Source organism: Sebastes umbrosus, chromosome 16 (assembly GCF_015220745.1).
Source record: "Sebastes umbrosus isolate fSebUmb1 chromosome 16, fSebUmb1.pri, whole genome shotgun sequence".
Lineage (NCBI taxonomy): Eukaryota > Metazoa > Chordata > Actinopteri > Perciformes > Sebastidae > Sebastes > Sebastes umbrosus.
Window position 1 is genome coordinate 12652254 of NC_051284.1, and position 22724 is coordinate 12674977.

A 22724-nucleotide genomic window follows, 5' to 3' on the forward strand; every position below is an offset into this window, starting at 1 on the left:
GACGGTCGGTACGCCCTGAGCTTGGAGAAAAAAATAAATAAACCAATATCTGTTTAAGTGCACGCTATATTTAGAATATTTTCACCTCTTTACCTTACCGTCAGACAGCCCTTTCCGAAGGGGAACTGAAGCCGTTGTATCCATCTATGTTTTCACCAAAGCCACCAGACTCCATTGAAAAAAAACTGTAATTTTCCCTAGCAGAACACAGGAGTTGCTGGTCAACCGCTGCTTCAACGGTAAAATTACTGTTTGTTTTCTTCTCAATGGAGTCTGGTTGCTTTGGCGAGAGCATACATAACGGCTTCAGTTCCCTGTGGGAGACAGACTGTATAGCTGGCAAAGTAAACTGGCGAAAATATTCTGAATATAGCGTACACTTAAACTGATATTGATTTTTTTAGGTGGGCCTTTCTTTTAGGTGGCTAAAATACGTTTTGCTGCTGGCCCCGTCCACCACAGTACTTTGTTTCCATACTTCTGTCTGCTTCTCAAAGCTGGGGACGTGCCGACTGTCATCTACTGTAGTACACCGACTATGGATAAGTACCTCATACAACCCCACTTCAAAACACCTGAAATATCCCTTTAAATACTACAACTCTAAATACTGTGAAGCCTACGTTATGTCTGTTTATGGAAATTGTGTAAATGTTTATTCCACGCTTTTCTAAATTTTGCTGTTTGTATGGGATTAAATTACACTGTAGTGTTCCCGATATTTGGTCCCCCCGTCGTATTATAATGAATCCAAGACAACTAAAATATTGTGTCTTCAGTTCAAAGCGTTTCTAAAAAGCTTTAAAACTTTTTGTCTTTTTACCTTTCTGAGTAACTGGATCTATAAGAACAACATATTTACAGCAGGATAACAAACGATTCATAGCAGTAACTACATGATACTTGCAGATAAAATGAAGGTAATAATCCGTAAAAAAGAAAGAGCAAGAGCAATAAAATTGTCAGTCTTCTTAGATGCATCAGTTTGAAGCACTAGCTTGATCCTTTTGACCTCTGACCTCCTGGGTCACCTTTTTGAAGTAGCGCTCTGCACGCAGTTCCTCAAAGCAGAATTCAGTGGCGCCGCTGAGCAGCAGCTCTTTACAGTACATGCTCTGCTCCTGTCGTTTTCCTGATTCGGCTTCCTTCTGTTGCTGATGGTGCTCCTGTAGTCTCTTTAGAGGAGTTTCCTCTCTACAGGGTTTACGTGCTGATAAAACTGTGTTCACTGCTGGGTTGATCTTACAAGGAGTCCTGAGGGGGTAGAGGGAAGATGACAAATCAAATCAAAGAAATCTTACTGACATAAACCGAGAAGGATAAAATCAGATCACAGACTTAACTTGGAAATAAACCATGAAAAGGCCTTCAACTTACATTTGTTTTAATTATTGAATCGTCTGTTCATTATTCTTTCAGTTAATTGTATAGTCTATTAAAAATGCCAAAACTAATAACTGTCCCATGACAACAACCCATAATGTGATATAGATTGTTTTCCTGAACATCTTCCTATAACATTTTTATTTTTATTTAACTTACAATGATATGAAACAGAAAATAGCTGCAAATCATCACAACTGGGAGGTTGTAACAAGAAGTGCTTTAGTGCTAGTCATCAATTTCAAGAATATGTTGCTTCTTATTATCATGACCCTGAATGTGTGATGTAATTGATGTAAAATGTTAAGCAAATTAAAGCAACAAACTGCAGGTAAAAGTTAGATTCTTGTTCGATTTTGTCACTCACATTGTTGGAGGCTGGTCTGACTCCTCAACAAACGGCTGGAAGGCCGGTTTGGGAGGCGGTGGGGCCATAACGGTATGTCCGAATTTGGACTTTTGGGGGATCTGTGGTACACACGACACATTAAATTAACATCACTGGGTTACACTCCACACATTTAAATCAACCAACACCTGCTTGTCTCATACCTTGACATCACACCATTTTTCGGGATTCTGCTCGTTCTCCTTTGCCCTGGAAGTGGGAGGGGCCACCCAAGACTCCAACTTAGGCTCTGAAGGGCCGGCACTTTGAGCCTTGTTCTCGTCAAAGACCACCAACCGACTGTTTGAAACATTGCCGAGGACAGGGGCGCCGTGTGACTGCAGGCCTCCAGGAATACCTGTTCACAAAAGCCATCAAAATTAAACGCCTTTTTAACCATAATGCTGAAGGTGCTGAAGCTTAAAATTTCACAACAGATTTGTACATTCACATGCTTACTTCTGATTGCAGACCCAACTCTGTTGATGGGGGCAATGGCCTTTTTCTTCCCTCTGCGTCTGAGGTCAGCTAGAAAAACTCTCTCAGGTTGTTTAGGCTCGTCGTCACTATCGTCCTCCTCCACATTCATCATCACTTGTCGGGATACACGTGCCTGCAAAGCCCTACGAAGAACAATATAGAAAAATTGTGATTCTGATTATATTTTGCATTTTCACACTACATCCTAAACTTTACTGGATAAATCCCTACTTGTGAAACTGCAGGAGCTTATCATGCGGCTCCGCACACGTCTTGAATCCTTCCTGGTAGACCAGGTCTGCTTTGCGACAGTTGCCCTGATTCTCATATTCTTCAGACCAAGCGATGTAGAGGGATGCCTGTCTCACGCCTATTCCCTGCGCCTGCATGTACCTGTAAATGTCCAAGGGCTCCTGGCAGTTCTCTGCCTGTTGACAAACAACACACACGTATGGCAAAAGTTATTACTGCTGCATTAGTTTGTCAAAGTAGCAAAAATGGTCAGGTTAAAATATGACACGTACAAATTTGATCCAGAGTTCAACATAGCGAGAGTCGTCGTGATATTTCTTTTCCTCAGTGAATCTGGTCACGACCCTTTCCAACAGTGTGCCGAGGTTGCTCTCTTTTCCTCCCTGAGGGAAGGTTTGCTCTGTCCACTTAATATACCTGTAAAAGACACAACCGTGTGAGGATTAAAAGTTATACCTCTAGCACATATGAATACACTTTATGGTTTACACATTTTACTTACCGATCCCAAACGTCAAGTGGATCGTCTCCTTCATACATTCGCAGTTCAGACTCAAAGGCCCTGGAGAAACAAAAAGCCACAGAACCTCCATCATCATCATGTGAAAACTGCTGGGAAAAAGTGTTTACCAGAAATTGTCGTCACCCAATACAGGCGCGATGATTTAAAGATCACCCATACTGTCTCTGCTGGTTGATGGCAGAGCTGAGTCCATCCTCTTTTTGACTGAGCGCCTGATGTAAGACTGACACGTCTCTGCCCCGCCGCAGTGGTTGAATGTTTTCTTTGCTCAGCTCCCACTCCACATCTCCTCCTTCTGCCATTGTGGAAATTAAAACAGCTGGATGCCTACACACCGACAGACCCAGAAACAAACGTTTCAGTTACTTAAAGTGCTCTTATTTATTTCTAAAATCTCTTCTTGCACCTGCTCTGGTCTAGACCGATGATCTTTTCACTGAATATAATTTGTGTAGAAGGCTCACTTCCTCCCACTTCCAATTTTGATAAAAGATTCATCAAGGAAAGATGCCAAATATTCTATGGTTTCATCCTCTCCAGTGTGAATACTTTCTCTGTTTTATAGAATTGAAAACTGTATATTTTTGGATTTTGGACTGTTGGATGGAAGACAAGACAAGATATTTCAGGATGTCACCATAGGCTTTTACCGTTTTCTGACATATTACTGTTTGCCACAGCTTCACGTTTTAAACTTTACTCCCCAAGACCTTGGTGTAGACTCCCAGTAGATTCAAAGGTTTGTGAAGTAGCATAATGATTCAAAAGGAAAGGTTTTAGTCTGGCCGACCTAAAGACTTTTACTGATGTTATGCTTTGACCATTTATCTTGCGTTGTAGCCCTGTCCTTTTACTTTTAGCTTCTCACAGCACTGTTTAATTGTAGATGTATACGTAATAAATAAATGCGATAAACCTCCTGAACTCTGACATCTCCTCTGTCTGAGTTGAACACGTGCAATGTAAATCTACTGTTACGGACATGTGCAATAACACGTTGGTCACTTTTGTGCAATGTAAATACTGTAAATCTACTGTTACGGATATGTGCAATAACATGCTGATCACTCTGTGCAATAATTATATAATTATCTGACGGACACTTTGTGCAATAATCTGGCAAAACTGGTATCTGGCAAAACTGTCATCTCATCAATATACATATTGTATTTTTATATTTGATATTGTATTATCTTTTATATTTGTTATATTTATATTGCACGGAGGATGGTCTGCAGGACAGATAATGCACACAGTGCACTTTAATAGGCTAAGCTACTGGAGTTACCCTGCACTATACTCATTTTTAACAGTCTCTTCTGCACTATATTCAGTTTTAATAGTTTTCTTCATCTCCTTGTATTTTTATATCTGGTATATTTTTTTGTACTTCTAATTTTTTTACTGCCTTTTTTCTAACATGTTTTTGTACTATGGAACTGTGATGCTGGAAACTTGAATTTCCCTCGGGATTAATAACGTTACTATCTATCTATCTATCTATCAATCTATCTATCTATCTATCTATCAATGGGCTCTTTCTCAAGTTGCATGGAGTATTTGTCTCCTGACCTGTTATGCAGATTTAGTCTTACTGTGTTCACACTACATGCACTGACTTGTGACTTTCACATTATTGTTTTTGTTTATTTATTTTGCAAAATGTAAGACTATACAACATAACAAATAAATAAATGAATAATATAAAGTGCAGAAAGAGGCCAAAAAACCCACTGGGCTTATCTGAAGCCTCCACCCAGAGACAAGATTAATATAAAGAAATAATATGACTACATAATAGTGATAACAAACAATTAGGACAATATATATATAATAACAACAACAATACAGTAAATATATAAAAAAAGACAAGTGTGTGTTTAGTGTATGGTTAATCAATGAAGTTACTATCTATCTATTTAATAAATACGATTTGACATCCATCTTAGCTATAGATTAACTAACAAAAGTGACATTAATAACATGTTGTCATCTTACACAACCTCTAACAGTGATGTTTCCAGTATCCTAGCTCACTAAGATCAGAGAGGTTATTGCTCTACCGTTAATGAGAGTGTGACGTTATGACGTAGTGGAGCTAAAGGGGCTAACACGCTACCTAACATTAGCTTTAGCTCGATCGTTATTGTCGTTATGGCGCAATATTTAGCGAATTTACCTATCAGATATAAAAACAAAACTGTTTATCTACAAACTACTGTTGTTTCCATACCGTTTACAGCCTTCCTTTGTGTCTCTTTCTGCAGATTATTAACAGCTACCGTTAACACCGTGTTGCTAACGGCAACAACTGAGCTCTGGTGTTTTTGAACAAGGACCGCGAGACGATTTGGAGGAAGCTGATTGGACGAAACCAGAAACAGGAAAACGCAAATTGACCTCACAACGCAACTTCCGGAATGCTTCCTGTTTTGATTACAGCAAACGTTGAAAGGTTGATAACAGGGCAGCTAGCTGCAGGGATTACTGTTAATAGAGTTTCTTCACACATTCACCCCACAAGAGCAGTCAGCTTATAATCCATGACTTTCTACACGTGGTCGGCATGGACAACCGTTGTTATTGTTGTGCATCAAAGTTCAGTCTCTTCAAGAAGGAGGTAAGGACCTTTGCTGGCTCATATGTAATCACATAGCTGCACACATTAAATAACAAATAATGAACGTTGCCATGTCCTCACAGCTGGGATGTAAGAGCTGCGGCCGCTCCTTCTGCTCCAGCTGTTTGACTTTCAGTGCTGTGGTGCCTCGCTGTGGCAACACCCAGCAGAAGGTCTGCAAACAGTGCCATGGTAGTCTCACAAGGTAAAGGTCAAACCATGCAAAAGATTATATAAATGTGATTCATTGTCATCATTGTTGCTCATTTTAATTATTTCTTCATTTTTTAGTGGAGAATCTCCAAACAGTGGTGGAAAATGGTCTCCTCCTGAAAATTACAAAAAGTCAGTATATTCTTTATATATATGTTCTTAATATGCCCTTGTACAAAGTATTTCCTTTTATAATTGTGATGTTAATGTAATATAACTTATTATTTTAATGGAGCTTCCCAGCAAAAAATATTTCACACGTTTGTACCTGTACAACCGGCGTGACTATAAACATCTTGAATCTTGAATCTTGGAAGTTTTAAATCGAGATCTTTTTATTGGGGTTTTGCAGTATATAGCAAAAGTGCATCGCTATTCTGTAACCAAAGAGGTATGACAGGTATGAGTGTGCATTATTAGCAGCTGGCACCAATGCCAACGAATAAATAAGTCAAAACAAAGGATGTATATAATCTATGTATATCAACAATAAAAGAATCCCTCCCCAGTCACTGCCAGCACGCCATACGGAAAGTTATCTGTCATGCCAAGGACTTGCGATGAATGATTGAATACTGTGTGATGTAGTCAAGATGCATTTAGTAATCAAGTACTTACAGTATCTGGAATGTTATATGATCAAGTTTTGATGACACTTTAATCAAACATTGCGGTATCAATGATATCTAAAGTTTATGTTTCTTCCACAGACGGGTTGCTGCATTTGAGGCCAAACAGTCGTCACAGCCTCTAGCACAAGGAAGCAATAGAAACAGTAAAGCAGGCCATCTGCCAACCAGAGGCCTGAGTAAAGAAGATCAGGCTATTGCTGAAAGACTTCAAAAGCTGAAGGAGGATACTGCACCAAGTAATGAAATTAGATTTTTTTTAGCAGCTACCATTTTGATTTAATCTGACAAATGTGTTAATAATTCTATTGGCAAGAGCATTGTAAACCTTTTTTTTTTATATACTTCTTCTTCAGAGTCCATCCCCTCTGAGAAAGAGATTGAGTCTCGCCTTGCTGCTCTGAAAGCTCCCAGCCGGCCAGTGCCTTCTGCAGGAGAGATGGAGGACCGCCTGGCTGTTCTACGGGGTCAGACTCCACCATCTCAAGCTCCTCCACCTGTGAGCTAAACCTCTTCCCACTTGTTTTTAACATCTTGGCCCTTACAATAGGGCTCATTTGCAGCTTAAAGTATTAAATGGTATTTAGAAAGACCTGCATGCTAAATAGTTTGCTATAATTGCTTACCAGTATATGTACCTGTGTGCTCATGTGTCCAGGTGCACCAGCCTCCAGATAACAGGACTCAGATTGAACAAGCCAATGATCTGATTACTCAGATGACAGAGGAAGTTGCCATAGACGACCAGCAATCAAATCCTGAATGCAGTAATTATCCGTCTCATTGATTTCTCCCACGTTCAATTAATAATTAATGATGCGGTCACATCATAGTCTTACGCAGTCATGATAAATATATCACGACTGCATTCTGACACCAAAAGCTGACTTTAGCTACAAATATGCTCAAACCGATTAATCCCTCTGCAGGTGTAGATGGCCGTATGAATGATCTCAACAAGGGGGAGGGGGGCACATTGGATGAGAATCTGGAGGAGAACCAGGAGGCGGACAAGCCGTTGGAGACTGAGAAGGCCCGTGTCCTGGAGGAGGCCATGGAGGAGCTGAGGAAGGAGCGCCATTCCCAGGATCAGATCCTCCACATGGCCAAGAGGATGGCACAGCTGAAGGGGCAGGACCCAGATAAAGGTACGTCACAACGATAAGTTGTTTGGTCTAGAAAATGTTGAAAAATGTCGATCAGTGTTTCCAAAAAATCCAAGATGGCATCCTCAAATGTCTTGTTTTGTCCACAACACAAATATTTTCTGTTTACTGTCATAAAGGATTAAAGAAACCCATAAATATTCACATTTAAGAAGCTGGAATCAGAGAATATATATATATATTTTTTTCTTAAAAAAATTCTCAAATCGATTAATTGATTATCAAAATAATTGGCGGTTTATTTAATAGTTGACAACTAATCGATTAATTGTTGCGACTCTAGTACGTCACACACAAAGATCTTGGTGTACCACTTTATTAATCTTATTGGTTAATGTACAAACTGATTAAATGCATAGACTGTAACTTTAAAAGGGTATAAATGGGTTAATTCTATACTGTAGCAAATCTGTCTGTGGATGAATCGGACTGAAAAAGTAGTATATATATACTTTTACATCAGAGAGTCAGAAAATATGACAAGAGCTCTAACTGTAGACATTGTCGCGATGGCAGAAGTGTGAATGTGATTATTTGTCATGTCACTTCTAGTTACTATGGAGGACTTCCAGCATCCTGACAGTGATGAGGAGACCGAGGAAGAATCTGTGATGAGAGTGTTAAAACAGGTCTGCGGCTTAAAGATCATACTGTAATGGAGATTATATTATATTTTACATGATAAACTCGGTACTGCTGAGTGCATGTCACTAATCTGGACCAGTTTGAGTGGCCACAAGGGGCTGCTATTTTGCCATTTTCATAATTTGTAATGTGAATTGGAGGACATGTTTTGAAATTCCTGTATTTCTGATTTTTGTCCCAGCTGTCTGAAGAGGCTGCGTTGGATGAGGCCAGTGGCTACAACATACCTTTAGAACACAGTGGACCAAAGAACATAGAAAAGAAAAAATCTTCTAAGAAACCGGTACTAAACAAAAAACAGAATACAAATTCCTATAATTTTCAAGCTTTTAGAGAGAACAACATTTAATCCATTGCTGATCTGATGTATTTTTTTTAAGGCTCCAGCACCCAAGAGTAGGATTTCACCGGCTGCTGTTCCACATCAGCCATCAGACAGTGATGAGGAGGAGTTTCCATGGTGCTGCATCTGTAACCATGACGCCACTATTCGCTGTCACACCTGTGATGGAGACCTATACTGCAACCGCTGCTTCAGGTAGCTTAACATACATTATAAAGAGAGCAATAATAATTCCGGCCTCCAAGTAGAGCGTTTTTGCATGGAAATATTCGCTCCGATGCCCAAGAAAGATGTCTGTGATTTGGAATGCATACCTAACCCAGATAGATCGTAGCCAGGCCTTTGCCATACTGTTGAGCAGCATGAACATAAAGTATTTATTGCGATGAATTATCAATCCACTCTCCATTGTGTCCCCAGGGAAGGCCATGATAAATATGACAGGAAGGAGCATCGCACCGCTAACTACACTGCGCCAAAGAAGAAGAGGAAGACATAGCGCGACTTCGCTGTAGATGTTTGCCTTATCAGGCTCTGGTCAGTCATCACTGTTAGGCTTGTACTTTTAGACTTAAGTGACCTATTATTGTTAATAAAACTGTCTGAGAAGATTTAAAAACTACCTATTATGTAAATCAAGCCAGAACCCCTAACTTTAACCCCAGCTTATCTTATCCAATCAGGCTATAAACATGCGTCTGTGTAGACCACAGAATGAGCAGCATCTTCTTTCTGTAATTGCTAACAGGGATGTAAATGAACTGAAAAACAATGGGTAACATTTATGGCAAAGCAAAGCCTAAAAAAAATAGACATACACTTTAATGTAATGCAATATGTATAATATGAAAAACATAGTTCCTATGTTATCTGTAATGCTATTTTAGCAAAACTGCACAGCCAACAAGTTTTAAACTGTCCAACCGAATAAGAAGCTTGGAAGTGTTTTTCTTATGTCACTTGTCCTACTTCCCAAAGGCAACAAAGGCTCATCTCAGACGCACTTTGCACTTGTCATCGTTTGATTATTATAAAAAAAAAAAAAAAAAGATTGACAGCACATAAAGCAGAAAGCAGCCACATCACGAGCTCATCTGGGATAATGTGCAATCCCAGACTGCTGTCAGCTCTGGACTGAAGAAGTACAGAGGAGTCAGTATAAAAGGATTACTGAGGGCTTTGTTTTCTTTTGGCAGGCACCGCAGTCGCTCTTGTAATATACGTTTGGCTGCGAGTGTGACATGAGCGTTGCCTTTATCGTCCTTGTGTGTAATTCCATTATAAAGGATGCAAAAGTGTCACATCTTTTTAGTTATGTTTTTAACACTAACGCCTTTTTTTATCACTGATATCCTCACTTGACAAAAATGTCCCAGGCTGGCGGACCTGGTCTGAGGTGTAGTCTTACAGTATGGATGAACTCTGTGTCAGAGACACAAGAGTGGAAGTGAGGGGGGGAGGGAGGGTGACAAAGCAAATTACTATAATGGAGCCGAAAGACCCTCTCCCTGCGTATGACAGAGAGAAGGCCAGAGTGCAGTTTCATCAGTGTGCATTACTGTCAAGCTAACAGAGGAGAAACCATAATTACACTTTCCTCTGGGGGGCTCGCTCCATTAAGGTTTGTACAGAGGCCCGTTACCGTGTTTGGCTTGTCTGGCCATGTCATACACGCACCACAGACAGGAAATGGATGAGGATAATGGATGCATACTTAATGGACCTTCCTGCTGCTGATTTCACTGTGTTTACTCCTAGACTTGACATGCCAACGTCTCCTTTGTTTCCATCGCCCTGTTGAAAGATTTAGAAAACAGAAGCTTGTATTTCTGGGAATGATGTGCTGACAGCCGCTCTACAGTAAAGTCTCACAGTTGTCTCTGGACAGTAGGACATACTCGTTCTTATATGGAAAATATGTGTTTTAAGAGCTGTAAAGAGTAATTGTGGTAACAGGATAGCATTCAAATTGATGAGTGTAATGGAGATGTCAATATTTGTTTGTATGTGTGGAATGAATAATACCTGATGATACCAGACTGTTGGTATGTAACCCCTTTTGATAATTCATGAACAGCCTTGTCTTGAAAATGTTCAATTTTATTTCGACATACAACACTGTTATCAGAACAAAAAATACTTATGTACATAAATAGGCAACCGAAAATGTACAGTCTTACACAAAAAAAAAAGCAGTCCGTCTGAGTAATAGTCAGTACAACTTTTATCACATGTGCATTATTGGTATGTTTATGGGAGACAAAATGTTATAGCAGTCCATAAATTAAAATGAAATAATAATAAAAAAATCCCATTCAAAACCCGACTGCTCTGTTGTTAAGACTGATGCTGACCCAGAAAGGGAAGGGGCAAAGAGTCCCACTGACATGTTAGAGTTAACGCAATGGAAGATGGGAAGATAAGAGGCTTCACATTGTCTCAATTCTTTATTTGACCTATAATTACTTCTTCAAGGGACCTGACATTTTGCGTAGACCCTTTATCCTGTAGAGCAGCCCGTTGATAAAATCCTGAGGGGAAGATGAAGAAAATTGATTTTATTCTTTGCATGTTACCTTCACAGACTAGACACAACCATAGAAACTCTGTTAAATATTGAAATCTTTATATGCTTGTGTGTAGTTTCATATATGTTGTTTTTTGCCTCACCTCTTTTGGCTTTCCGCATTCCTGCAACAGCTCCTAACAAAGAAAACAAACACAAATAGGCTCAAGAACAACATTGGACATTGCTTTTTCAGTGTAAACATTGCAACATTGGATTCCAGCGAAGGGCTTGTTAAGCTATTAACCCACATAGCAAATAGGTAGGTATGTACCCAGGTGTCAAGGTGTTGAAATGTTTTAACTCTTTGGCCTGAAGCTTGGACTCGGGTTGTCTTTTGTTTGAAGAACTGCAGTTCTTGGTACCAGTTCCATGAAGCAATAAATTACTAAAATAACTAGAAATGCAATGTGAATATTGGCTAAACATGTCATTTTTTTTTAAGTTTAATCTCACCTGCAGACGGGTTCTCTGCCCTTCGTCTGTCAGCTCCAGGAGCTCATCTATGTCAATCTCTAACTCTGGAATCTCCTCCTCCTGTGAAAAAACAGAGAGAAATAAACGTTAAAGGCAATATTCCTCTAATACTAGATTGCCCACACTTGTATTTCTGCATGCTACAAAAGCTCTTGCAACCACTGTATAATGTGGGCTTCTTGCCCTCCTTTCACCCACAGTAGTTAGACCGTCCACACCACTGAGCAGAGTCATTCAGAAGGAAAAGAAAGCGTAAGATGTAATGCAACATGGCAGGGATTTCATAGCAGCACAGTATCTGTTAAAATGTCACATTTTAAAGAGTTGCCACCATACTTTTATCGGTAGGGGATCACCAGAGTTAATAGTGTTGATTGTACGAATTAAAAAGAATAAACACTGGTTTTCTTCCTTAATATTTTCTCATAACAATCATATGAGTGATGATGTGCTGCACACACAAGCAATGCTGCAGAGCACTGAGGCATGAAGGCAAAAAGGCTCCAGGGGGCTGTACTTGCCACATGACACCATCAGATTTCATGGATGGTTTACCCAGCTAGCATTTAGCTGAGCCATTACTGAGAGATTATTTCCAGTTTAAATGTTCTCTGAAGGATATATTCATCTCGACTAGGTTGTCCCACATTGTGAGTTGAAATACAAACCCAAGGGCAGCATTCACTGTAATATATGAACCGGATGTCTTACTAAATCCATACAAACCCATTTTTCTAAGATGTTAAACAATGGTTGGCAGCACATTAAACGATTAATGCCAACCTCATGTAAAGATTGTAAAAAAAAAAAAGGGCAGTCTCCAGTTTTAAAAAGCAAAATAATCAATTCATATCACAAGCTGTTATCCACACCTTCTAACTACTATTTTCAGAGGGAATGAACGGTGCTCACTGGAGGAACCCTGAGATATCTAGAGTCAGCAGGTGTACACTCATTTTTTGACAAGTGGGACCTCTTTTTAAAAGGAATATTTTCCGGTTGGGGAGTTTTCATGGCTGGTGTGGATGGGGCTCGCACAGCTTTCTGGATGAGGAGAGAGCTAATCAATGTGGAAGTGCTGAGTGGTGGAATAGATGGACCCACCTTCACAATCCCCTGTGCCCCCCTCTAATTGATACATGCTGCCAGTTTGGACCCCGTGTGATTCTGCTGATGTCTGCAGGACACATTTTTTTTATTTTTTAAAGTCCATGCTGTACATTTATGTGCTGTGTGGGCTTTGCTTTACCAGTTCTGCTGCGTTAGGCTGTGGCTGTTTGTGTTGTCCTGCAATTGGTTAGGCCAAATACTGTTTGGTGTAAATTAAATAGTCTGGTATAGTCTAAGTATATAAGTAATATTGAAGTCAGACTTATTATAAACACTTAAATTTACCTGTTGCATAAAGCTTCCCCATGTGTGAGTAATGTAAGTCTGACTTAGATAGCCTGTCACGCAATGCATTATGGGTGAAATAAGACATTTCAAAGAAGAGAAAAAAACAGGGATGCAATATCAACGTCACAACAAGTAGGGAGAAAATGACAGAAAAGGTAAACAGCATAAATCCAATTGTATCAAATAAAGATGTTCAGAAACAATTCAAGAATATGGTCCAAGAATCCAAACAATTATGGGTAAACAATTGAAATAGTTAGCTAATGGATAAACAGTTGAAATAGATGGCTAAAATTAGCAAAAAGTAATGGATAAATAGTTGTAATAGATAAAATTAGCTAAAAGTAATGGATAAATAGTGGAAATAGATAAAATTAGCTAAAAGTAATGAATAAATAGTTGTAATAGATAAAATTAGCTAAAAATAATGGATAAATAGTTGTAATAGATATCTCAAATTATCTAAAAGTAATGGATTAAACAGTTGTAATAATTAGCTAAAAGTAATGGATAAATAATTGTAATAGATAGCTAAAATTAGCAAAACGTTTTTAATTAGCACTAACTTTTTACTTCAAGTTAAGTCAGTCAATATTTATGCAACAGATTTAAGGTTTAATTAGACTAGTCTAACCTGACAAAATAAGACCAGTCTAAGACCAAGACTAGTCTCAAACTACGTTTATGCAACTGGCCCAGATTTCTTTTTAATTATTGCCCTGTTTAACGGTCATTGCTCATTCTGTGTAGGTTTCGATTTTTGCAGTAATCCATTGTTTTCTTTTTTCCTTGCATGCAGCTTTAGCTTGCCATCTACACCCTGCAAGTAGTCCAGAGCTAACATGATGCTAGAGCAGCCTGCCTAATGAATGTGAGTAGTTATTTCAAATGATGTTTCTGCAGTCAAATTAAGTATATCCTCTTTACCTTTTTGGCATCCAACTATACATTTGGGGGGTAACCAAATGTGTTATAATAGATGTTAGCTTTGATTGATCTAAGCAGTACTTATTTGCACTGAACAAGGATTAATAATATATTCCCATGAATTGCATGGAACTTTAAATGGCTATAATCAGTAAGTAAAAGATAATATATATTGTCCAGCAGGACCATGCAGAGCGCCACTGAATATCAATGAGAGGAACATTGAAGAGTTTCGATGACCCTCCCAGTAACTTTTCAGTATTTAATTTTGTTCTCAGTCGCAATTTTCCGCTTGTTGAGAGTTACCTTCACTGTCAGAGGAAAACAGCATTTTAATGAGGCCTCTGGGCAGAAATGTCTCATCAGCACTTTTTGAAGTTTAAAAGCAGTGGACTGAAGCTAAAATGAGTTTTGGCACTAATATTGGAATTCATGAATATCCAAGTGGTTCGCGGAGGATTGCAGTTTTAGACGGGCGATAGAGATGCAGTCTGGATAAGCAGTTCGATTTTGTTGAGATCAGATGACCTCCGTTTGAATTTGTTACTCAGAATCAGTAAAGTTTCCTCATTATTATGAGGTGAACTGGTTTTTCCTGTCACGACTTTCAGTTAGTAGCAGCATGATCATTTAAATGTTTTGATCCTTTTAAAAAAAAAAAAAGGTTTTATTTATTCTATTCATACAATTACTTATATTTCTTTGTCTGTTTGATTTGGTCCTTTTTCAGAGAAACAGTTACTTTGTTTTATGGTAGTGCAATATAAATGAAGTTTACTAAAATTGCCCTAAAGATAATGGTACTGATTGATCAGTCAGCCCATGCAACGCTTTCGATCGGAGGGAGATTTCTGACCTATTACCAAGACTATCATCAAATTGAGTATTGATATTCATCGGCAATATTTCCTAATGATTTTGGTGAACCCCCCTGACTCGTTATCAATGGCAACCCTTAGGTCAAAAATTGCCCTTGACCTTTGCAAGGTATATTGGAAACTAGACTGAAGCCAGAGTTTCCATGGATATTCATGGATGATGAGGACCATGAGTGTCCACCACAGGACAAAATTTAGATTGCAAAGTCCACTACAAAATCTGTTGAGCAGGTTATCATAATATCTATCCTTCTCAGGGCATTTAAGCTCCTCAGTAGATGACCCGTAGTGATTGTGGTGACCCACTGACCTTTACTCTTATCACCTCAGGCCACAGTTTCCACTAAGTGCATATTTTATTATCAAGAAGTTTACTGAACACACTCCTGCTCCCCAATGAAAGGATCTCAATCCATTTACTCATAACTTGTCCTCCCTTAGGCCAACTCATCAACTTTTGAAACAAGACACCTAAAAGTCATATTATCATGAAATTTGCGGTTGATATTCGTAATACGTGGGAGGCGAATGCTTTTGAATTTGGTGATTCAGTGATATGTTGTGTTGTTCCATGTTTGCTTGTTTATTTGGTTTTACTCCTCTTCAATATTGTGGTTGTAATGAGGCAGCTATCAGCGTGTTAGGCTTTCACCCTGTTACTATTGAGAGCAATATTTTTACATTTGGGCTACACCCAGCAGGCAGTTAGCTTAGCTTAGCTTAGAATAGCCAGGCGTACTGTTTCCCCCCCGTTTCCTGTCTTTATGCTGAGCTAAGCTAACGAGCTGCTGGATGTTGCTTCATATTGAACATACAGATAAGAGAGTCGTCAATTTTCTCATCTAACTCTCAACCAGAGAGCTAATAAGTGTATTTTCCAAAAAGTGGAACTATTCCTTTAAAGGTTTTTGTTAACAACTAGAGTCCTGTAGTTTCTTCATGTTCTTTACATGTAAGTAAGTGTTAAGTGAATGGTATTCACTGATCTCACACACTTTAATAGGTTACTCTATCAAACATTAGGCATAAATACAAGCCAAGTATACCTTTCCGTAGGCCTATAAGGCAAGAATACTTAATTATACTTTTCCTAAATATATCTCGATCAAAAGATTAAGTACAAGTAGCAGGCCTATAAGCCAAGTATATTAACTTTTCTGTATACTTGTCATTATGAGCCAAGTATACTTAGACTTTTCTGTATCCTTGTCAGTATGAGCCAAGTATACTAAAACGTTTCTGTATACTTGTCAGTATGAGCCAAGTATACTAAAACGTTTCTGTATACTTGTCAGTATGAGCCAAGTATACTAAAACTTTTCTGTATACTTGTCAGTATGAGCCAAGTATACTTAGACTTTTCTATATCCTTGTCAGTAGGAGCAAAGTATACTAAAACCTTTCTGTATCCTTGTCAGTATGAGCCAAGTATACTTAGACTTTTCTGTATCCTTGTCAGTATGAGCCAAGTATACTAAAACATTTCTGTATACTTGTCAGTATGAGCCAAGTATACTAAAACTTTTCTGTATCCTTGTCAGTATGAGCAAAGTATACTAAAACGTTTCTGTATCCTTGTCAGTATGAGCCAAGTATACTTAGACTTTTCTGTATCCTTGTCAGTATGAGCAAGGTATACTAAAACGTTTCTGTATACTTGTCAGTATGAGCCAAGTATACTTAGACTTTTCTGTATCCTTGTCAGTATGAGCCAAGTATACTAAAACTTTTCTGTATACTTGTCAGTATGAGCCAAGTATACTTAGACTTTTCTGTATCCTTGTCAGTATGAGCCAAGTATACTTAGACTTTTCTGTATACTTGTCAGTATGAGCCAAGTATACTTAGACTTTTCTGTATACTTGTCCGTATGAGCCAAGTATACTAAAACTTTTCTGTATACTTGTCAGTATGAGCCAAGTATACTTTTGTTAAGTATATCTCTGATAAGCACATAAAAAGTAAACTGAAAGTATACTCTCTTATTTTAAGTTTAAAAGAAGTATACTAATATATAAGTATACTTGAATAAACTTATTTTTGGTAAGGGTGATGTTGGAAAATACTGCAACAAAACATCTGCGTTTGCTATGATAATGTAAAGGAAACCATGCCCAGGAAATCCAGCTGTTTGGAGAAGATGCCAGTGCGCGTTTAACTTATCAGAAACTTCCCTTTTCCTGCCGGAGGCACGAGCTGCACACAGATCAACATATTCATTAACTTCACTGAGTTATGGCACAGATTAAAGAGGGAGAACAGGGTGTAAAGATACAAATCCTGTTGTCCAATTATATAAGAGCTGGCCAATTTCTAAATACAAATTATTATGGAATTAATCTTAGTCTACAATACATCAAGTCTGAACTGTGGATATTTCTATTACTGTCCTGCAGTCTATTAATTTAAAATAAAGAAGCCATTCACTGAAAAGTCCTCATAGTTTAGTGTCAGTGGGGAAAACTGATCTGGGTTACTATAAACATTGTTCACCACTATCTGAGAGCTGTTTATCACACCTTTTTTTTAGTTTATCATTTCTCAAAAAGGTGTGAAGTTTGCAGACGAAGGCGGCCACTCCAGACCAAGGCAGCACTTGTATGAATTAGAGATGCAGCTAAATAATTCAGGTGGTGACACAGGGGACTGATGGTAAATGCTTCCACACGGAAGACTCTGAGAACCAACAGAGTAACCTTCCCCCGAGCCCATGCAAAATTCATTGCAATGGCCAGTGTACATGGACGAGCCACGACTAATTCCATACAAGTGGCTAATGCAAATATCCAAACTATCTAGCCCAACTAGAAAGTAAAGCATTCATTTTCATATAGCAAGGACGTAGACTATTATTAGGAAATTGTATAGAGGAGGAACTTCTGTTAACTTGAATTCATGACGTCAGGCCCTATCATGATTGAATCAAAGGCATTTTCTTTTGCTATCTTTCATCATCTCAATCAATCATACTGAGATCCAATCATTCAGCTTGCTGGGGAACATGCACATCCACTATCTCTGTGTGATGTGCATTTATCCCTGTATTAGATTATGTTAGAACCAGAGCATGAGAGGCCAAGTACTGCAAACGTGAAATAATAAAAGTCTGTTTCTGGGACGAGATCAAAAGAGTACACAGAGAAAGACTTCAGATCTGTTTTCACATGTCCTGGTTTCCCTAATGTAATTTATTCCACCCTCGGCTTTACAAGAATATTATCATATATTACCACAGGAAGAAGGCCTGGGGTGTAAATGGAATAAAGCAAATACAGCAAGTATTGGGATGAGAAATATAGTAGCAGCTGTGACTAACCAGGCTTAACCCTTATAATCTACTAGTCTAGTATGGCTAGATGTCTATCAGTAGATTTGCTGTAAACTTCAATGTCATCCAGCCAGTCAGATAGATGTGGATGCATGCTTACATTCATTAGTATACGCCATATACAAAGGGCTCTGTGGGAGTGTAATAAGGGGATGCCAGACAGAGTGATCACCTGCAGCCGAGGGGCCTCTGTGTGGTTCGAGAATTAAACGAGAAACAGTTTGTCTCCGGCATTAAAACGAAGGCGGCGTTCTGTCATCTGATCTGCATCGTCATGAGGAAGCTCATGCTCTTTAACAGACACCCCTAATTCCACTGTGCCATGCTGCCTCATGTGGGCGATGAGACATCTGTTGCCATGGTTTCCCCTCCGAGAATGCCAAACGAATCAATATGGAGCCTCTGACATAATTGGATTGTATCCCACCGAGTTATGAAGGTTGTGTTGCTGCGTGTATCCCCTGCACATATTAAAAATGACCATCTAAGCAATGAGGCCATTAATTAGACACACTATGGAAATAATGAGCACTCATTTCCACATTGCATCTCTTGTTTTTTACCTAACACAAGCACTGTGTTAATATAAACTGCATATCTTGAAGGGTTTTGAAAAAAAAAACCTACTTTTTTCTGCATATTTATTCATACAGCAAGTTTCTCTATTATCTTATCACTGTCATCATTAATCTTCATCCATATAGGGGTGATCTAAGTATGCAGTTTCTATCATGCATAGCTATTGAGTGACCACAAGAATGTGTCTGAGAGACAGGACACACACACAGACACTAAAATGAGGACATAATTTCCTGGATGCCACCATAATAGCAGGACACAAATACAAAATTTAGAGTGCATTTCAAAATAAAAACACCTTCTCTATCCCTGTCCTTAGCTTTTATTTTGTAATACTTTTGTATTACTTTATCACAGAGTTACAGGGATACTGTTCCTCTGCTTCTAATGTTACTGATCCTAGAATCTATTCAACTTCACACTGTGAGAAACCAACCTGGAACATCTTAATCGTAGGCTGGCATATGTTTAAAGTTATCTAGGTATTGCATTGACGGGGTTGCAATCTGCTTGCAAATGCTTCCTAATGACTTAAATCGGACATCATATCTTGGAGATATAATCTTATCTCTATGGTAGAACACCAGGGAGCACGCCTCACAGCTGATACTGCAGTCAGGTTGATGACACATGAGAGCTTGTGTGCCAAAAATTGCAGCTACTTTCCTCCCACTCCTCTTTTATGTTGCTGTAATATCTCCTACATGATGGATAGCCCACCACAGAGCAGCTCAGTGCCTGTCTTGCTCCTTTCCCTCACTTCGTCCTCAGTGTGCGTCTGAGTGTGTGTGTGTGTGTGTGTGTGTGTCGGTGTGAGCCAGCCCTGCCCTACCTCGCAGTCAAACAGCAGGTGCAGCTGCCCATCGATCCACTCCTCGATATCCAGCCTCCTCTGCAGGTCCTTGCGGTTGTATTTGACCGTCAGCTTGCCCAGCTTGCGGTGCGCCGGCTCCTCCGTTTTGTCCGCCGACTGGAACATCACCCTGGACTGGGTGCTGGGCTCTGACGCCATGGCTGCCACGGCCTCGGGAGAACCGTGGAAAAGCACAACCGAGCTCACACACACACTCACACACACACACACTCACACAGAGACAGACAGACCCACAAGCTCTGACACGTTGGTTGTGAACACACTGCTCTGTCTCTGTCTACTGGGCTGCTGTTCCCACGCGTATCTCCTGTTATCTTGCTGAGTGTTCGTGTTCTCCCTCTCTATAACGCCAGTTCTCTGCCTGTCCTCTCCTCTCCTCTCTCTCTCTCTCTCTAAAGCTCACTGTCTTGCTCTCCTTCCCTCCTCCTCTTGCAACACCCACTGGCTGCACTATCAGGAGGATGGTAATGAGATATGCTTCCGTGCGTGAGTCTGTGCATGCATTTGTGTGTGCATGCACTTTAAAAGGGTGTGTGCTTGCTTTTTGCTCTTTCTCTGTGTTATAGCAGGTGGGGAGAGCATAGTTCAATTGCAGCGATAAAAGCTGGAGAAAGGGTGAGCCACTGTAATCAAGTTAGGAATACTACTCTGGCTGAAAATATGCCAACAAGTGTTAGTGACATCACAAAATATAGAAATATGTATATTCTTTTATCCCAGATCATATGATTTGTAGATATACCTATCATCAGAAACATCTATGTACCAACACATCAGCTGTATTTTCCTAATATTCACTCGGTAAGAGTATCTAAAGTAGGGCTCTTGTGTCCACAAACACTTCCAACAATAGCTGAGTCCCCCTGACAGGTGAGCCAGGGTTCCTCTAGTGTGATAGCTGCCTTGCCCTTTATAACAGGCATTATCAGGTGTACGTTTAATAAGCCTTGAAGTCAAATTGGCATCCTCAGTTACGCACCTGTAAATAATGGATGAACAGGGAGAGCGCTATTTATGGCTGGTTAGAAGTCAAATGTCAAATAAAAGTCTCGAAACCATCCAATGTTTGCGAAGTCAAATATCAACAGCAGCACATAAACCCCAAGGTCAAAAATTCATAATTGTATTTCTCGGTGCCAAATTATTACAGTCGAGACAACCGAGACAATGAGCTGCAGAGTTTCCACGGATCCTATTACGATATGAATAATGGGGTTCAGTTTTTTGTTTTGGCAGGGACCATCAATCAGCCGTAGCTGCGCGCGTTCACCCACTGATGCACCGTCTGTTACAAACACTGAATTATTGAGTGCCTCTCGCAGCTCACCTTTCCAGGCAAACAAATTCATTCATCTCGTCTTATGCTACTTGGTTCTGCACCGTCGGCTTGTGTAAAAAAAAAAGGGGGACGTACACCGGAGAGACCCGTGTGAGGCCTTCTCACCTCGGACCCGGCCGGGTGAAGCGTTAGTCTAGGTGGAAGAGGTTGAAGCAGGGGCTGGAAATGAGGTTGACCTCTTCTGTTTTATCTTCACAGCTGGATGAAGATGTAACATCTCATTGGCAGGAAGCTGTAGACTTTATGGATGCTACCTTTATTTTTCCCAAAATCAGTTATCCTCTTGCTAAATTTACCTGCAATTATGATTCAGACTAAATCACGGAAACAATTTGAGCGACCACTTCCTGCTTCCTCCAGTCTTAAGTTGTGGATAACTTCATGACTCATCGCATACTGTAATTGGATGACGCAATGCATGAATCATCAGTATCACTACGATTGCGAAAAGACGATCGGGGGGGTCCTGTGAGTTTAAGTCATAAGATGTGTTAATGATTATACTGTGTGTAAGATAAAAATCTGCCAAAAAGCACGTTTTATAATGCTTTGAGAAAGAATAATAAAGTGTTCACCCTCAGCTGCTTCCTCAGCTGTAGGTGGGATCATACTGCCACCTTCTGGGTTGAAGAATTTAATGAATTTATGGATTTGAACGATGAAGTCAAGGACACAGGAAGCTGTAAATCTTCACTTAAAACACCTTTACTGACGCTTTCTTGTCTGACCGCTTCACATATTTGTTTGTAAGACGCAGCTCATATTACCACCACATTTTGTGTTTCTTTTTATTCTTGTTTTGTTTGTGCCATATTTCTATTGATTTGTATTTGACTGATGGCTTTATGACTTTTTATTTTGTTCTTTTTATATGTGTGATTGTATTTTATGCTGTCACCCTGCACTAAAAAGCATTTTTTTGCTCCTTGCTTACACAAATATAATAATTTATATTATTTGTATACATTTTTAAAAAGGGTTATGATATAAAGTAAATGTATTCTCTATCTGGAATACCATAGTAAATAATACCATTTCATTTACACTTTATTTCGCCTTTTAGATTCATCATGATTACATTGTATTCAGTAGGCTTATTGTACACTGTGTTTTTAATCACATATAGTGGGTAAAAGATTTCCATTGTCCTGTAGCTGTATGACTGTTTGTAGAGTTATTTGTACTATATCCCTAGGACTTTGAAGGATTACTTTAGTCATGGGGGTAATCCGTAATGATTAAATCAAGATTAGAAGAGTCTATTGCTCATTGTGGAATTACTGTACTTTCAGTCCACTCCCTAAAAAAAAGGTCCCAGTTGTCCCAGTAATGGGACACACAAATAAAAAAATAAACCACCAACAACATGGACAAAATAAAAATGATTATTAGATAAACAATTTAAATAGCACTTCAAAACCAGGGTTCTTAAGTGCTTCACAGTTATAAATGAAAGAAATACACTAATTTCTTTTTTTTATTGATTATATGTATATGTGTTTTTGTATGTTTATATACTGCTTGTGCGTATATGTGTATGTATACAGTATATATATGTATATATAAATAGATTTTATTTATTTTATTGTTTTAAATTTTATTTATTTTACTTGTGTATATTCTTTTTACTTATATATCTATTTTTTTGTATATAATATGTTTTTCCTGTATCTATACTGGCTTATTTTATATTAGTATTAGGTTTATTAAGTTTCT

The 22724-nt window shown here is 39.0% G+C and overlaps 3 protein-coding genes across 6 annotated transcripts; 1 reads left to right on the top strand and 2 right to left on the bottom strand.

The window, feature by feature from the left end:
- Positions 1 to 255: 255 nt before the first annotated feature.
- On the bottom strand, positions 256 to 5403 carry bub1bb (BUB1 mitotic checkpoint serine/threonine kinase Bb). Its single transcript, XM_037746498.1, has 9 exons — positions 5260 to 5403; positions 3186 to 3353; positions 3006 to 3065; positions 2776 to 2920; positions 2483 to 2679; positions 2231 to 2394; positions 1936 to 2129; positions 1751 to 1851; positions 256 to 1254 (listed from the first exon to the last, which is right to left on the bottom strand). The coding sequence occupies exons 2-9, from the start codon at positions 3326 to 3328 to the stop codon at positions 981 to 983; spliced, it is 1278 nt and encodes a 425-aa protein (XP_037602426.1). The 5' UTR covers positions 3329 to 3353; positions 5260 to 5403; the 3' UTR covers positions 256 to 980.
- A 49-nt stretch (positions 5404 to 5452) lies between these two features.
- Positions 5453 to 22571, top strand: zfyve19 (zinc finger, FYVE domain containing 19). 4 transcript variants are annotated; one of them, XR_005203571.1, is made up of 13 exons: positions 5453 to 5646; positions 5730 to 5851; positions 5938 to 5991; positions 6570 to 6727; positions 6845 to 6987; positions 7147 to 7255; positions 7418 to 7636; positions 8207 to 8283; positions 8481 to 8582; positions 8680 to 8837; positions 9063 to 9179; positions 13883 to 13954; positions 21207 to 22571. XR_005203571.1 is itself a non-coding variant. In XM_037746500.1 (12 exons), exons 1-11 carry the CDS (start codon positions 5593 to 5595, stop codon positions 9139 to 9141), a joined length of 1275 nt encoding a protein of 424 aa, XP_037602428.1. In that variant the 5' UTR covers positions 5453 to 5592; the 3' UTR covers positions 9142 to 9179; positions 13883 to 14024. The 4 variants fall into 4 exon arrangements, 3 of the variants coding, with proteins under 3 accessions (XP_037602428.1, XP_037602427.1, XP_037602430.1); XM_037746500.1 differs by lacking the exon at positions 21207 to 22571 and having other exon boundaries at positions 13883 to 14024; XM_037746499.1 differs by lacking the exons at positions 13883 to 13954; positions 21207 to 22571 and having other exon boundaries at positions 9063 to 10968.
- Positions 10722 to 20081, bottom strand: zgc:162989 (uncharacterized protein LOC100037351 homolog). Its single transcript, XM_037746503.1, has 4 exons — positions 19628 to 20081; positions 11665 to 11745; positions 11313 to 11345; positions 10722 to 11173 (listed from the first exon to the last, which is right to left on the bottom strand). The coding sequence occupies exons 1-4, from the start codon at positions 19805 to 19807 to the stop codon at positions 11105 to 11107; spliced, it is 363 nt and encodes a 120-aa protein (XP_037602431.1). The 5' UTR covers positions 19808 to 20081; the 3' UTR covers positions 10722 to 11104.
- Positions 22572 to 22724: the final 153 nt, after the last annotated feature.

Excerpts from the sequence above, each read along its gene's own strand:
- bub1bb (XM_037746498.1), bottom strand. The coding sequence starts at position 3,328 with ATGGCAGAAGGAGGAGATGTGGAGTGGGAGCTGAGCAAAGAAAACATT. Across the intron at positions 2,921-3,005 it reads CCACTTGACGTTTGGGATCG|GTATATTAAGTGGACAGAGC; the intron begins GTAAGTAAAATG and ends TGTCTTTTACAG. Across the intron at positions 2,395-2,482 it reads AAGCTCCTGCAGTTTCACAA|GGCTTTGCAGGCACGTGTAT; the intron begins GTAGGGATTTAT and ends TGTTCTTCGTAG.
- zfyve19 (XM_037746500.1), top strand. The coding sequence starts at position 5,593 with ATGGACAACCGTTGTTATTGTTGTGCATCAAAGTTCAGTCTCTTCAAG. Across the intron at positions 7,256-7,417 it reads GCAATCAAATCCTGAATGCA|GTGTAGATGGCCGTATGAAT; the intron begins GTAATTATCCGT and ends ATCCCTCTGCAG. Across the intron at positions 7,637-8,206 it reads GGGGCAGGACCCAGATAAAG|TTACTATGGAGGACTTCCAG; the intron begins GTACGTCACAAC and ends TGTCACTTCTAG.
- zgc:162989 (XM_037746503.1), bottom strand. The coding sequence starts at position 19,807 with ATGGCGTCAGAGCCCAGCACCCAGTCCAGGGTGATGTTCCAGTCGGCG. Across the intron at positions 11,346-11,664 it reads GGCAGAGAACCCGTCTGCAG|GAGCTGTTGCAGGAATGCGG; the intron begins GTGAGATTAAAC and ends TTTCTTTGTTAG. Across the intron at positions 11,174-11,312 it reads AATGCGGAAAGCCAAAAGAG|GATTTTATCAACGGGCTGCT; the intron begins GTGAGGCAAAAA and ends TCTTCCCCTCAG.